Here is a 16,179-nt window from a genome sequence, read left to right as displayed (position 1 = left end):
AGGCGATGTCAGGGGACAGTCACTGTCCAGGGTGCTGAAAGAGTAATACACTTAACTATACGCATTATTTCTGCATACAGAACAAGTACCTAAATGTACCTGTTTTACAATATACAAAAAAGCACACGCTCACTTGTTGCACACAAACATATATATATTGGCACATACAGTACCTGCAAGCATGGATTTCTGCCACTCACAATCTTGCATAGCGCATGAACACACACAGTATATAGTACATCTGCACACGCATGTTCAGTAGGTCACCCAAAAACATCTATAACTGCACACACATACAGCACCTCCTATGGAGATCTTATTTACTTTGAAGTGGCCTCTAAGGCTTGCCATGCACAGTATATAGCAGTCAGCTATTACTCCTGATCCCCCCTATACACATGCACGCCAGGCTCAGCCGACCGTGTATGTATTCTGAATAGGGAGGAGAGTAAACCACTGCCAGATACCTCTAGCGGCGGCTTATCTCCCCTGAGAACTAAGTAATCAGGTTGAAACCCAACTGCCCGATCCTTTTCTCCCCTGACATCTGCCGTCGGCGGGAGTCGGGAAGCCCCCGACCACATTAGATGGATGTCCATTCCCACCGACATTGATCTAATGTGTATGGCCACTTTTAGTCTGCCCACAGAACTCACCCATGGGTACACTTCCCTTGACCCTTTAATGCCTTCATCTTAAACTATAAAAAGCTATGTGCAATAATACCTCATTTTAAATGTAGCTTTTAGTAAAGGCCTGGCTCGAAAGATTAAGAAACGCCAATGAGAATTATTATGCAACACTGTTTACTTGTATATTCCTAATTTGAATATATTTCCATAAATCACTCTGTAGACAGCCGGCTGTACTGCTATTCTCGCTACATATTAATTAATAATCAGAAGTATAATACCTGCCACCCATCTGTCCCATAATATCCCTGACAGTAATGAAATGTGCATTCTAAAGTCGAAGGGAAATCCCTGTGATGTGAAGAAGCTGCAGACATTTGTATGCAGGATCACACCTACAGTCTCCACAGATAGAAACAGGGCCACGGGGGAAGAGAGAGTGCGAGGAGCGCTCCCAAATATGACTCATTAACACAAAGATTTCAGGAGAGTGACTGGTAATGTATGCAGAGCGAGACTTCTGTTACTTGTTGTATACACAATGCTACATGCAGGATGCCGAAACTACTCTGGATAGCAAAAGGCAGCAAATAAATTGCAAAGCCTTACCTGACATAAGATCTTTCTGACACACACTGGAATAAACATGAGCCGGAGCATAGTAAATGATTTTATTTCATATAATACAGGTGTAGTTCCCAAGAATGAAAGATTACTCAGCTGTTAGGACCCATAATGAGCCTTTACGTCTACGGTAACATAGCGTTTTTTTATGAACCAATGGAAATCTGGGGAATCAGGCGAAAAATGTATCGAACAAGCCGAAATGTTTCTTAGGCAGATGGCTGGTATTGCTACTCTCATAATAGTAACTTCCCATGCAGAACACGGTGTGTTATATTGTTTTGATTTCGGGACTATGATTGGAAACCTTTCTGTGTATCGTTTTTCAATACAACATTTTCTGCTTAGGGAAACTGTTACTGTGGTTGCTTCGAGGGTTAATCTTTGTGTCCACCTACGGGAGGAGTATCAGAAGGTATAAAAAAGGGTATTTAGTGATCAAAAACATGAAAATACGCAATAGCTTACATTGCTGGATGATGAATTCATGAAGCTGAGGGACGGAAGTCTGAAGATGCTCTACACCTATGCTCCCATGACAACACTTCCTGCTCTGGCCTTTATTTGTTACAGGAAAACTGTGTGGCGTCTAACCAATCAGCTGGATTCAGCTAATCAAACAATGTCTGATGGGTGTGGGTCCAACCTCTGTTACCCCCAATAACCACAAAAATAACAGGGCTGTAGCGGTCTTCTGAGCACCATGGGCATGACACTTAAAAGGTTCCAGAAATCAGTCCCACGCCAGCCAGACCTTTATAGCATTTCCTATCTATGTGATCCTAATGAATGTTGTAGGAACCCCTTTAAATTTCCTAATATATTCTGTAATATAGAAGCAAACAGTCACTTATAGTATAGTACCATACAAACATATAACATTATACACACAATCATCATCTTATGTACCAACATCTTAACATCCGACACATAGAAGCAATCTGGTAGTACAGACAAACAACAGTCATGCACATGCACGGCTCCCATTCCACACAAGGACACACATGCTTCTGGGCTGGGAGCAATCGCTGCCACCTACTTCCAGCCCCCAGCCCAGACCCAGCCAAAGCCGGTGACAGCAGTCTGACCAGCGGTCTTTTCCGCTTACTCTCACGTCCCCGTTGGTGATGTGAGGAGCAGGAAACGAGGAATAAATGGGTTCCTTCCGGTAGATCTTTATAATACTTCTGTCCTGAATGTCTCTGAGTAAAGAAAAAACAAAAAAAAGTTCAGGGGTTAGTGAGAAAAGTCAAAATGTTCACCCAGGAGAAGAGTCTATATGATGTTATTACATATGTAAGTTACATAGATAAAAGTTATAGTCTGTAAATACAGTGAACACATTCATCTAGCGGTCCTTCAGTCTTCGCAGTAGGAGAATGCACCAAATGTGAATCTTCAATCCAGTTGAAAGCTTAAGCTGGCCATACACATTAGATATAGATCTGTCGAACCCGCCGATATTGGCCGACCTTTAAATGTGTGTGGCAGCATCCCAATTCTCTCTTGATAGTTTGGCCGACAGCTATCTAAAGTATATGGCCAACTTACTTAAGTCTATGCATATGTATCTCACCCCATAACACATATCACATTCTGTTCATGTAAATTAAAGGGGCTTTCCAATTTTGTGCAGATGGTTTAACTGCAGAAAGATTACTCACTAATGTAATGTCTGTAGCTGTGGTGCCTCTGGTGTTTATCTCCTGATTGTGTGATATCCTGTTCACTGAACATGTGGTTATCTCCCCTCTCCCCCTTCATGAAGTATGAGATGTCACACATCACATGCCTATTTTTTTCCCTGCTCTCTGCATCCTCCCTCTCTTTGGAGGGATTGTGTTTCACATGCTGGGAATCAGATAGTGCAGAGTCTAGCAGCAGAGCTAAATCTCACCAGAAGACACTAATTAGAGCACTACCTTACACTTTGTAAAAGAGGAGCTGTAAATATAGGAAATGTCTGTGAGGGGAGAGGAATCATGGGAACTGTAGTCCTTTACATGGCAATCCCGCCCACAGCAAGCCGTAGCAAAATTAAAACATCAGTGCTATTCAGAGCTGGGCAACATAATGAAAATGAAAAATAACTATGGTGACATTATCTGGTTAACATTGAGACACATATAGGTACTTTTTGTGTTTATGATAAGCTCTGAAACCCCCTCTAAGACCCAATCGACTGTACATACCTGAGTCCTAACATGCATTTATTAAAAGGGGCTTCCACTTTTAACAATCCCTTTTTGTTCGAAGGGTTTTCTGACCATATGCTGATAACAGGGTTTCCTGCAGCTGGGGCCCCAGCAGATCAGATGTAAACTGTGGGGGAACCGGGCAGCAAGTGATCAATTTCCCTGTAGCAACACCACAAGGGAAATGAAGCATTACACAGTTCTCGATCAAATCAATCAACTATCCATGTAATGCACGGACATGCGGAGTCCTCCAAACCCTCTTTGTAGCCACTCTCCAGTCTGGCTAATAAATGTGCGTCCTGAGTGGGGAAGTTTCTTCTATCAACTCTGAATTCTGGAACAAGATATTTGATAATGGGTTTTCTAAACCAGTCACCGAGTTAAACATTCAACCTTGTACATGAGCATGAATCTGTTCATCCCTGATCACATGGATCAAGATTCATGAGCATTAGAGGAGTGTTGTTGTATGTCTTATTAACCTATCAAAAGTATACCCAGCTCTCATTGGCCCATGTGTATCATGTGCTTTGCTGATCTTTAAGGCTAAATCTTGGTTCTATTTTTATTACATCTTATGTCTTCGTTTTTATGTTTTACCCCACTTTTACTTTCCAGAGGTCATTGTACTGTGGCATCATTCAGTTCTTTGATGGCCTCTTACCATATGGTCACTTCTTGGTCTACAGCCACACCTGATCCATACCTGACATCCTCCAATTCATAGAAGACATTCCGGGACTCGTCTTTGATTAGTATAGCCGTGTTATGAGATTTCAACATTCCCATGGTGAGCTTCTGCTGGAACATGTGCACTATAAGAGCATGTAATGTGTCCATGCTGGTGATCTCATGAGTAATGTGCACCCGTCTGGTCTCATCTCCATACTGCAGGAACAAGACACCTGAAAGTAGAGTGACATTCACTACATTAGATCTACAAAGATACAAGGCTTCATTTCAGCATATACCGTAACCTCAAGGACAGCATAGTGAAAAAGTTAAAACAAAGCATGGGTGTATCTTCCATTGTATAACTTCTATAAAACTGATCACAGACCTGGTGAGCGTAGTTTGGTTTGGCTGGTGGATCGAGACAGTGGCAGACTTTGCCTGAATCGGTTCATCCTGTTAAACCCAAGTGGCAACTCAGCTTCAGACATGGTCTCCAGCGATTCAGCCGAAGCAAATGACAATTTGGCTGCTTGATCTGCAAGGCCGGGCTGGGAGCTTTGGGAATGACGTGAGCTCCTAGTCTGTAAACCAAAGAGGTATTTTGTTTTTAGAGATAACCTAGCAGATCAATTATGTAGTTACCACTGATATCAACAAAGACACCAATAATGGAAATGCCCATAATTCCGAAATATACAACTAATATTTGGTTATACCATGCACTCAATCTTCTTTAACCAGAAACTAAAGCTGCAAATACACTTTAGAAAGCGGTCACCCAACAGTCATTCCTGCTGACTCCCCAATTGATCGGAGCATGCATGTGTGTTCAATGGGTAGAGGGCTTATTTCCCACGAGAACAAAGGGTCAGGCATGTTGAAATCCATCATGCCCAAAACTTCTTTCCCCCACCGAGTTGGGACAACCCCATACACATTAGAAAGTCGGCTGATCCTGCCGAAATTGGTGGGTACGGCCCACTTTCGCATAATTTGACAAATCAGCATCATCCACTTCTCTTCGTTACCACCCAGCTTCTGGCAGTGCACAGACACACAGTGTGTCCTCGCGAGATCACGCTGTGACGTCACTCACTTCCTCCCACAGGAACTTCATCGCGTCGGATGAGCGAGGACACGCTGTGTGTCTGCACTGCCAGAAGCTGGGTGGTAACGAAGAGAAGTGGATGATGCTGATTCGTCAGCATCATACACGTCCATTCACAACGCCCAGCTAGTATAACAAGTAAAAACGCCCAGATGTACACACACAATACACGCCCACTTGGACATAAGGCTCATTTGCATAAATATTAAAAATGTTCATAACTTGGCCAAAAATGCTCGTTTTTGAAAAAAAACAAAACGTTACTGTTATCTACATTGCAGCGCCGATCTGCTGCAATAGGAGATGGGGGTTTGAAAATCTGATGACAGAGCCTCTATAAGGCTTTGCTTTTTTTTTCCTAAAACTTTTCACTTACCATGTGGTGTTTATATTTTGGTGTAAACGATCAGATAGAACCTTAAAATAGCTGCTCAAGTAAATTGATGATAAAATAAAGAAAAGCAAATTACGTATCTCGGCTGGAGCAATTGTAAATAAAAAACTTAGAGGAATATTTTATGTCTATGGGAATTCCAGACCGTTTACTGTTGATTTGATGAACTTTTGTTGCATGCGTCATTTGCACTTGTATGATCATGTACACAACATTGACACGTGAAATCTAAACATTTACGGCAGCAAACATTTCTGCAATGAATATTTTCATTGTGTTATTTCTTGTGCACTTATTTCCTTATTTGTTACATATGAATGGTTAAAAAAAGCAAATAAAAGGACAGGCAACAAGATGGCTGTAGAGACGTAATGGGAGTAAAAATGCCAGAGTATGATGAATTTAACGGCTGGACCAATAAAACCTAGAATACCCGCTGCTATAAGGATTGTGATCCGGTGTCAGATTTATTAAGTCACAAAGTCGTCTCCTTTTGTAAGACACGACGCTACGTTTTGTTACAGCAAATGCCATTAGGTTGTGTTTGTCACTGTACATACAAGCCCCAAGGTTCCCATCTTGAGAAGAACATGTTAAACCGCCATCTACTGCAGAAAAGTGTAAATATTTCAATACATTTCAGAGAATAGCAGCGATGCTGGAGGATACAATGAACATTTCCAAACTAGACATAAAAAAACTGTGACAGGTTTTCTCATCTGCCTGTGTTATAATATCAATGGTGATAGTTATAAAATAAAAATAAAAATAGGTATAACACAGCACAGATCTGCACATATAACATATATAACATATAGTGCTGCTGTTTCAAAGAGGAATTCCAGCTGGATTTTTAACATCAATGGTAAAGAAAATAATATTTAGATAAATGGCAATAAAATACAAAAATAAATAAATGGATTTTGGTAGATCCCTGTAAAGTAATTCTAAATTTCACTTCCATCAGAGCTTATAATACATGACAGATTTATTTTTCCTTTGTTCAATGTTGTCCTTTCCTCGGGGACACCTTAACAGACGATGCCCATGCTCTGGGCCCGCTGGTGGCAGCGCCATTTTCAACTGCATTTGCGTCCCCTGATGTGAATATACTTGAAAACTTGGAGCAGAGGAGCAATACTTACCCCCCGCTCGCGCACTGTGGGCAGCGTTGGGAAGCACGCGGGAACTGGCAGATGGCAGCAACCAATCCTGATCTCCTTTCCCATGAAGAAGAGTCGGGGGCTAGCGGAAAGTGATGTAGGAACAGGGGAGGACAGACCATTAGTACAACCTGTGCAGCTGCACAGGAGCCCAATAGGTAATGGGCCCACTGACACCTTATAGCAACCTTCTTCTGTCTGTTAGTTTGCATGTAAATGCATGATCTAACGAATTTTATTGCTCAGAAATACTAATGATTGTTAGAGAGACAAAAGGTACGCGGGTAAAAAGCAGGAGGAGGGGACATATTTGGCGGGAGGAAAAAAGACAAAGCGACGGGGTGAAGAGGCAAGGAAGAAAGAGAGTCCTGAGAGGAGCAGAGAGTGGTTGCACTGAAGGAAGAGAGATGGCGAGCAGTAGCATCCACGGAGACGGAAAATAAATGTCGGGTCCCACCAGCAGAGCACCGCAACAGCGGAGCCCCATATCGTGCAGAATTAAGGGGTATAATAATGGGATTTTATTACAATGGGGGGGACAAAAAGAGGTTCATTACCTCTGTGGAGGGTATTATTACTATGTGGGGCCATGTGACTGCACAGGGCAGCACTAAGAGCATAACTACTGTATTACAGCATGGAGTCTAAAAGAGGGTCATATTATTGAGTATTGCACAAAGATGGGCGCTTTAACTGCGTGTGGCATTATTACCATGTGGGGGGCCACTCATAAGACCTTGCCATCAATGTGTTAAAACCCTGCCTCTTCGGATATGTATGTTTTAGTAAACACTTCGTTATTCTTCCGGGAAACATAAATAAATTGACAACTGTGCGTTACGATCTCCCTTGTCAATCGGGGGTGCCTATAGAGTCTGACATTGTTTGATCGGACAGTGTCAGTGTGTGTATAGGGACATGCTCCATTGACAAAAGGTTAGCACCCAGTTATTAATTCATTCATGCATATCCAGGAGGAATAACAGAGGAACAGCACAATATAGAAAAAATATTCCAGAACGGTTATATTATGGGGAATGCCAGTATTTACTAAAACAGGCATGTGAGTAGAGCTGGCAGATCGTCCTCCGCCACTAAGGGGACAGTGACAAGATAGTACGTTTGCACACTATAGTCACTGCAGGCCCCACATCGGTTTGTGGAGGTGTAATATACCTGTAAGCTATGAAATAGGATATAGTCCTCCAGAAAGCTGCTGTTCTTCACTTGTACACCCCCTGCTTGTCACCCATGATTCCTTGATAACCGTACAAAATATACATACAGACAACGTTTTGATAAGGAATGACAGGTTTGGAACAATTCACCATTTCCGTCAAATATCTGGAAAGATGCGATAATTCAAGGACTCCTTGTGTTGTAAGGTATGCGCCATAACTCCAGATCAGCGCGTGACAGTAGCGGTACTCGGATTCTCTTCCTTGGCACGTGCCCTTTATGCTCATCTCTGTAAAGTTCAGAGAGCACATTTCTTGCAGGCGGGTAAAGGGTACTTACTGACAAGCCGAGCTCTGTCTGACAGATGAAGCTATTTGGGCCTGATTATCCCTGACCCCTTATGGGACATTAATCAGAGCACTGGTAACGGCTTTATAACAGAGCAGATGACTTTGTCAGCGCTTTTACGATGATGTCATCAGAGGAAACAAAAGAGGACAAGTGACATACTATTTAACCCCTACGGGAAGGGTAGTATTATGTTATGTACAAAAACTTTATAAGAAATCCTCAATTATAAACCGGAAGAAATGTAAAGAGTTGTAAAATGCGTGCAATATGCAATATCTATGCAGTCACAAAAAAGTCACACTCCGATACTCCAGGGGTTAAAGGGGTCGTTCGGTTTCAGAAAATTAATGTTATTTCTTGAATAATGAAAAGTGATACAATTTTCCAATATACTTTCTGTATAGATTCTGCACGCTTTTCAAGATCTCTGCTTGTTGTCATTCAGTTTACTTCCAGCGGATAAAATTCTGTCCAGTTGCACGTTACAGTTAGGCCTCCCACATATGAGCGTGTTTGGTCCGTGACATACGCTTCGTACGTCGGCCGCATTTCCCGGACCGAACACACTGCAGGGAGTATGACGCTAGGTGTCACTGCCCCCCCGCGGGAATACTGTCCCATATTGTAATCACATTTTCCGTACGGGACAGTATTTCCGCAGTCAGGCAGTGACCCCTAGTGTCATAGATAACTATGAGACTAGGAACCCGGCTCCCTGCAGTGTGTTCAGTCCGGGAAATGCGGCTGAGTTCCGGACCGTATATCGTGGACCGAACACGCTCGTGTATGGGAGGCCTTACAGTATGTGTATCAGAGCGAAGTCTTCTAATGCTCCCAGCACCTGTGTGTCCATCACATGACCATGGACAGAACTGTATCCACTGGAAACAATGAATGTTCCTACTGAATAGCAGCAAGCAGAGATCTTGAAAACCATGAGGAATTAATACACAAAGTATATTAGAAAATTATATAACTTTCCATTGTCCCAAAAAAATAATTTGTTGAAACAGGACAACCCTTTTAATGTCAAGCAGTTGAAAAGTAATATAACCCACTTATTAATTTCTTCATTAGAGACCATGATTGCTGTCCGTGGGATGAAAAACCTAGACCCAAGCAGTGGCGTAGCAGTAGGGAGGTCAAAGGTAACAGTAGCAACAAGGCCTCAACTCCTGAAAGGCCCAAAGTCCCTGGTGCCTCATAAGAGAAAAGCAGCTGAGTTGGGTGAGATTCATAAAACCAGGTGCAAAGGAAAAATTGACTTGTTGCCCATAGCAACCAATCAGATTATACTTCTTTGTTTCTCAGAGGCCCTTTGAAAAATGAAAGGAGCAACCTGATTGGTTGTCAACTACTCCACTTTCTCTTTACACAAGTTTTAATATATTTCCCCCAATGACATGCTAAATGCACAGCGTTATACTGTATATTAATGGCATACAGGGCTACACGGGCGTAACTCCACGGGTAGCAATGGCCTCAGAGTTAAGGGGTAGTTAGTAATCAAAGCAGGTGATAAAAGTGGGGTCATGGTATGCCGGGCACTGGAAGACCACGGAAAGTGTAGAGCAAATAATATTTCCTAAACTCACCTGCCACTGATGGTGGTCATGGCAGAACGAGGTGTCCACTTCATGTTTACCAATTGGCCACATGGCTACTGGTTACGTCCTATCTCATTATACAAATAAATACTCGATGTACCGCAAGATGTCAGAACACATGATGGCACACAATTTGGAAGCCTTCTAGATTGTACTGCTTTAGTAGCGGGGCCCAAGAGACCCCGAATAAACCAGGATCAATATTTTATAGTGTGAAGATTCCATTACATTTGCAGTACTATTTCATGTGGGGTTATGATTGCCTACATTTTCTATAACAAGGTCAGCAGGGCTTATTTGCATTAGGGATCTAGACAAATGGCGTTCAAAATGACAATACGGGGTCATTTATCAAGTCAATGCATGGAAAAAACAGTAGTTTTGGCCTTGGTGACCAACAAGACTAAACAATTAGATTTGGCCATAACTGGTGAACATATTTTTAAAATATATTTTAAACATAGTTTTAGCACTGGGATGGCGCTGGGTCACGTTATGAAGGGGGATTTCTCTTTGACATGCACGGTGCACAGAACATACAGATGTAGTATCCTTGTCCTACAGACTTCTCTTTATAATACCTTGCAATACGACCCAGCCCCGCGCCCCCAAGACTAACCGAGTGGCAAAACCATGAATTCTATAAATCAATTTTGAACAAATCGAAATACAAAACAAGAAGAAAGAGCATGTTCACAGACACAGCATGCGTTACATTGTCAGGTCTCTTTTTGAAGGGCACTGCCATGGCTGTGTATCACCATCTGCCAGGGACGTGCTCTGGTTGAGGAGAGACTTGTATATAACCAGGCCCTGTCTCTGGTATCACCGGATGCCAGTCTCTCACTTCGGTTACAGAGCTGGTCGTGTATGACTAGGTCTCATGTGGGTATTGCCAGCTGCCTGTTTCACGCTGCCGATGGACTTGGCTGCGAGTAGAACTTGGCAGCAGGAAGGCTGCAGATGTTTTCTAGACTTAAATCTTCAATTCTCTGCGCCGTGTACTGTCCCAATTTCCAAAGATGAAGTCTAGAGTGTGTGTCCGGTGCGCGGTGCGGGTGTGTATGTTTTCACTGCCTGGCGTGACAGGTTGGAGGGTATAAAGTACCGTAAATATCAGTCTATGTTGGGGGTATTTACTTTTTTGAAAAAATATGGAAGGAACTAATGTAATTTTGCAGGTGTGGAATATATATGTGAGATAAACAGATGTTTTTAGGGTGTTTCCTGCTTTCCTAGATTTTTTCTAAAGTTGAAATAAATAAACTCCCCTATATTTCTATGGAGGGAGGTAAGCAGCTTCCAGGCACCTTTGTGGTTAATTATTGGGGGGGGGGGAGGGGGAGGAATGAGAAATGGAAGGTAAAGATTCAACCTGACCGATCCCGGTTTCTTCTGAAAAGAAGTGTTTGGGGACATTGGGGGAGATGCTGGAAGGGACTATATGGCTAGGTTCACATTTTTGTAGCGTTTTTAGTTTGCTTTTTTTTTTCGGTTGATGAACTCCGATTGAGAGACATGGGAGTTAATCTACTCAAACAAAAAAAAAAACACAATAGGGAAACAACGAAGGTGGGTCGTAGAATGAGTTGTTACTTCTGTAATGGAAAAAAGCAGAAATGGGAAAATACGTGCTAGCCTTCAATCCCCACGCACATCAATAAGTCTTGGGCACCCCATGACCCGATTCTTTTCGGGACCACTATTGGTAGGTACTAACCACTAAATACCAGGAACACCCAGCAAGATCTTAAGTGTAAGGCTGGATTCACACGACCATGTTACGTCCGTAAAGGACGGAACGTATTTCGGCAGCAAGTCCCGAACCGAACACAGTGCAGGGAGCCGGGCTCCTAGCATCATAGTTATGTACGATGCTAGGAGTCCCTGCCTCTCCGTGGAACTACTGTCCCGTACTGAAAACATGATTACATTACGGGACAATTGTCCCGCAGTGAGGCAGGGACTCCTAGCATCGTACATAGCTATGATGCTAGGAGCCCGGCTCCCTGCACTGTGTTCGGTCCGGGACTTGCGGCCGAAATACGCTCACACATTTTTCCGGCTTCCAACACATCAACTGACTGTTCACTTGCTGCCGAATATATCCCACCACTTGACGCCATTGTTACGAGAAAATCAATGTTATTTACTTCACCTGTCAGTGGTTTTAATGTTATGGCTGAACGGTGTACACTATGCACTTCCAATCCTCGGTTCTTGGGCATGGATTAAAAGGGGTCTAATATTTATTTTTTTAAATGTGGTGATTTTACATAGAGAAGGACCAGCGTTGGACTTTTTTGTCTACTTTCCCAAATTTATTTATTGAATCGGGTTTGTCTTGAATCCTTTTATACTCCAGACAAGTCTTAAATTCTGATGTCTCCTTGTTACTTTTACCAATTCTACTTTAGTCTCATCGTCCCATTAATTCAGCGTACATCCGGACTTCAGAAGCCGGTCTAATCAAATACACTTTGCCATTTGTTATTTGGGAAGCCAGTGACCCAGAAGGCAGGGGGACGGGAACCTGTTCTGAGCAGATTTATGAAATAAACAAGCCTATTAGCTGGCATCTTTCTGCTCGTACTGATGTCTGGAACGGAGACCATTAGACATCAAGATCAAATGCGAACATCAAGCCACTGGTCCAGCTCTAGTTTATCCACTTTCCTTTTATTTTGGCAGTAGTGACATTTCAGGATGCAATACGTGGCGACGTTCAGAGCTAGTGCCAACATTAAAGATAAATTCCACCCCACTTCATGTCAGGCTAAGTAAAGTAAACAAGTTGAATGGAGCGTACAGACTTATCTTCAGGATGAATGTGAAGCTTAGTTTCTTCCTTTAATAATAACCCCAGCAACATAAAACAAAGTAAATGACGGTTATTAAAGTCAATCTAATAGACAAACAACATGAAGACACTTTTAGTATTTCCTTATTGAAACATTTCAAGATTACACAATGCAAAACACTCCCCATTAACAGTCACTCTAAACATCAGCCATATAAAAGATGTCATACGGTAAAATTCCATGAAATACAACCTGTCAGCTCTCCTGATGTGTCTGTTTTAGTATATTCTTGTGTTCATAATACTGGAGAAACGGTTCTTAAAATTCTGTATAGTGCTGTCCCTCTATTATTCCTCCGGGAAACGTGTGAATAAATTGACAACTGGGCGTTACAAATGCTCTTGCCGATTATAGGTAATCCTTTACAGTCTGACACTAACAGCACTGATTGGCCAATGTTAGACTTTGTAGGGACATGCCTCACTGACAAGGAGAATGGTGACATCCAATTGTAAATTGGTTCAAACATTTCCAGGTGGAATAACAGAGGAACAAAATAACACAGAGTTCTAAGTATAGATTGATATTTCATGTGGAATACTCATATTCACTAAAACAAACCTGTCAGTAGAGCGGACATGTCCTCAAAGTCAAGGTTAAGGGGTATCCTAGTCCAAAGAAATTGATGGCCTATCTTAAGGATAGGTCAGCAATACCTGATTGGTGGGGGTCCGACTCCCAACACCCACGGCAATCAGCTGTTTTGAAGGGGCCGTGGCGCTCCTACGAATGCTGCTTCCCCTTCATTCCTTAGCTGCTCGTACCGTGAATCGCCGAGACACTTGTAGCGTTGGTTCACAGTATTCACTTGAATGGATGAAGGCTGTAATACTGTGAACCACCGTTATAAGTGTGTCAGGTTTATCATAGTGTCTGACATTTTTATAAATGCACTTTTATAAGGTGAATGGGCCCCATGGTCTAGAGGGCCCCAGTGCAGCAGTCCAAACTACACTTGCGATATGTCTACCTCACCTTATTGCCCTCGGTGTCCTATAAAATGCCATTCATACATCCCATACCTATCACTGAAGATTACTTACTTCGACCTTGTGACTTATTGCAACTTTTCAAGGTCGCGCAAATTAACTGTTAACATTATGGACTATGAGTGGCTTTCATTTTCCACAACCCTGTTTCCGCTGTGTTCAGATTGTAAAGCGTTGGGTGATTATACTGTTCTACATTGGCACCTGAGACTTGCTCATTGATGTGTGTGATTCCTAACAAGCTCTGGGGACGCTTGAATAGACCCCCAGTAAAGTCATGATCCAGACAAGTGATCCAGGTAATGTTACTGAGTACACAGCGTATTTCGTGCTGGCGGCAAGTAGAAAAAACAAAAAGTGAATTTATGTGTATTTTCATATGAACTATAACATCAGTCAGCTGTATAACTTGTGGTACTGTATAGACTGCGTGCTCAAGTAGACACCAATGTTTAACCCACAACTGTCCAATAGTAAAAAACACATAAATCAGACTGCCCAGGAACACCAGGGATACCAATGCTCTCACAGATATGCAGTAGTGCTTAAAGAGGACCTGTCGCCTCCCCTGATAGGTCTGTTTTAGCAAACCCTTGTATTCCCCATGAAATAAAAATTCTGGAGCATCTTTTCTTAGAGCTCTGTGTTGTTCTATTCCCCTGTTATTCCTCCTACAAATTTATAAATAAATTGACAACTGGGTGTTACCAGTTGGGGGGCGGGGTGTCTCTACACAGTGACACTGCCCAATCAGTGCTCACAGTCTCAGACGATGTAGACACACCCCTTTGACCAGGAGAAAGTGAAACCCAGTCACCAATATATTTATAAATTTCTAAGAGGAATAACAGAGGAAAGGCACAACAGTTCTAAGAAAAGTTGCTCCAGAATTATTATTTTATGGGGAATACAATCATTTATTAAAACAGACAGAGAGAACGGACAGGTCCTCTTTAAAGGTTTTTTTTTGGTACCCGCCATATATTCTTAAAGATATTACTATATATAATCCTAAATGAGATACTACTTTTCTTTCTGCATTGTTTCACTATTCAGACTACAGCCTACATGATCACACTAAACTTGATTTCGCATTGGTGCCCAGTGGTTATGTCCATGCCGTCCATCAACATAACTGCCCTGGTCTCACTCACCCTCTCTTGACGGTTCATTATTATTCACATAACACCAAGTCCATCCTGTGCACAAACACAAATTAAAAGGGGTTGTCTGGGATTTGACAAAAAATAAATAAAAAAGGGTCTAAGTTTTGCCCAAAAAAACAGCACCACTCCTGTCCATGGGTTGTGCTTGGTATTGCAGCTTAGCCCCATTAAATTGAATGGGGAACAGAGAGAAACAAAAAGCAGAAATATCATAATGGGAAATGGTCTATAAAACAAAAAGATTTTATGCTTTAGGGCTTCTCTCCTGACATATAATCTGCTTTGAAGTTATTTAAAGGGATTTTGCAGCATTATACTAAAAACTCAAAGTCCAAGGCCTGATTCTTGTGAATGGAAGCGCCTGGTTCCTGATCTCCCCAGAGAAGGTCGGCACCCATGTGCAGCACTCTCTATTGAATGCTATGGGCACATTCACACGTAGCGGTAGTTTGCAGCTTTTTAACGTGATCACCTGTTCGTGGCCAAACAAACTACTGCTGTGCATAACCGACTGAGCACACTTCAATATTTCTGTAGCTCCCATAGACTTAAATGAAGTGCAACAGCTGATGCACCAGCAGGCACCCCTGTTCTCAGGATCACTTGGGGACCCAGTACTATCACCTTAATCGATTAGAGTTTGTTGCATGAATGAGTGGCTCCTTATGCCTTAATCGGTCCATAGATTTTAGATAGCTGTCCGCTGACAGCTATTCCTCTCGACTCAGACGAGCGTCTATGGGTTTTTAATGGAGATAGGGAAATTACTCCTCTAGCAGCGGATTATCTCCCACAGGAACAAAGGATCGGGTATCTTGAAATCGCGAGATCACGCTGTGCTGTCAGATACACCCACAGTAACTTTACTGAAGTGTCTTGAGACTGAATAGACATCACCTCCAGCCAGGACGGGATGTCTACTCACAATCCCGGCACTTCGGTAAAGTTTGTGTGGGACTTAAATCACACAGCACATCGTGAACTTGTGAGTTCACGCTGTGAATAACAGCACAGCTGTGCGATTAAGTCCCACAAAAACTTTACTGAAGTGTCGGGAGTGTGAATAGACATCGCGTGCTGGCTGGAGGTGATGTCTATTCACTCTCAAGACACTTCAGTAAAGTTACTGTGGGTGTATGTGACAGCACAGCGTGATCACGCTGTGCAGTGAATACAAATGGACATGAATGTAGAGAAGTGTATGACGCTGATTGGTCAGCGTCATACACTTC

At 42.5% G+C, this 16,179-nt stretch overlaps 1 protein-coding gene across 9 annotated transcripts in view; it reads right to left on the bottom strand.

Moving 5' to 3' along the window:
* The window catches only part of SRCIN1 (SRC kinase signaling inhibitor 1), a 330,976-nt gene that overhangs the window by 40,108 nt on the left and 274,689 nt on the right, over window positions 1-16,179 (bottom strand). For 7 of the 9 annotated variants that reach the window (XM_075846590.1, XM_075846591.1, XM_075846589.1 and 4 more), the window contains 3 exons: window positions 4,515-4,710; window positions 4,161-4,359; window positions 2,296-2,458 (listed from right to left, as the gene is read on the bottom strand). In XM_075846590.1, coding sequence (XP_075702705.1) covers window positions 2,296-2,458; window positions 4,161-4,359; window positions 4,515-4,710 — 558 coding nt within the window. The remainder of the gene's footprint in view (window positions 1-2,295; window positions 2,459-4,160; window positions 4,360-4,514; window positions 4,711-16,179) is intronic. The other 2 variants (XM_075846595.1, XM_075846596.1) reach the window with 1 other exon arrangement.

This window comes from Rhinoderma darwinii, chromosome 13 (genome assembly GCF_050947455.1).
Source record: "Rhinoderma darwinii isolate aRhiDar2 chromosome 13, aRhiDar2.hap1, whole genome shotgun sequence".
Lineage (NCBI taxonomy): Eukaryota > Metazoa > Chordata > Amphibia > Anura > Rhinodermatidae > Rhinoderma > Rhinoderma darwinii.
Note: the sequence above shows the minus strand (reverse complement) of the source record. Positions and strands in the feature narration are given on the sequence as shown.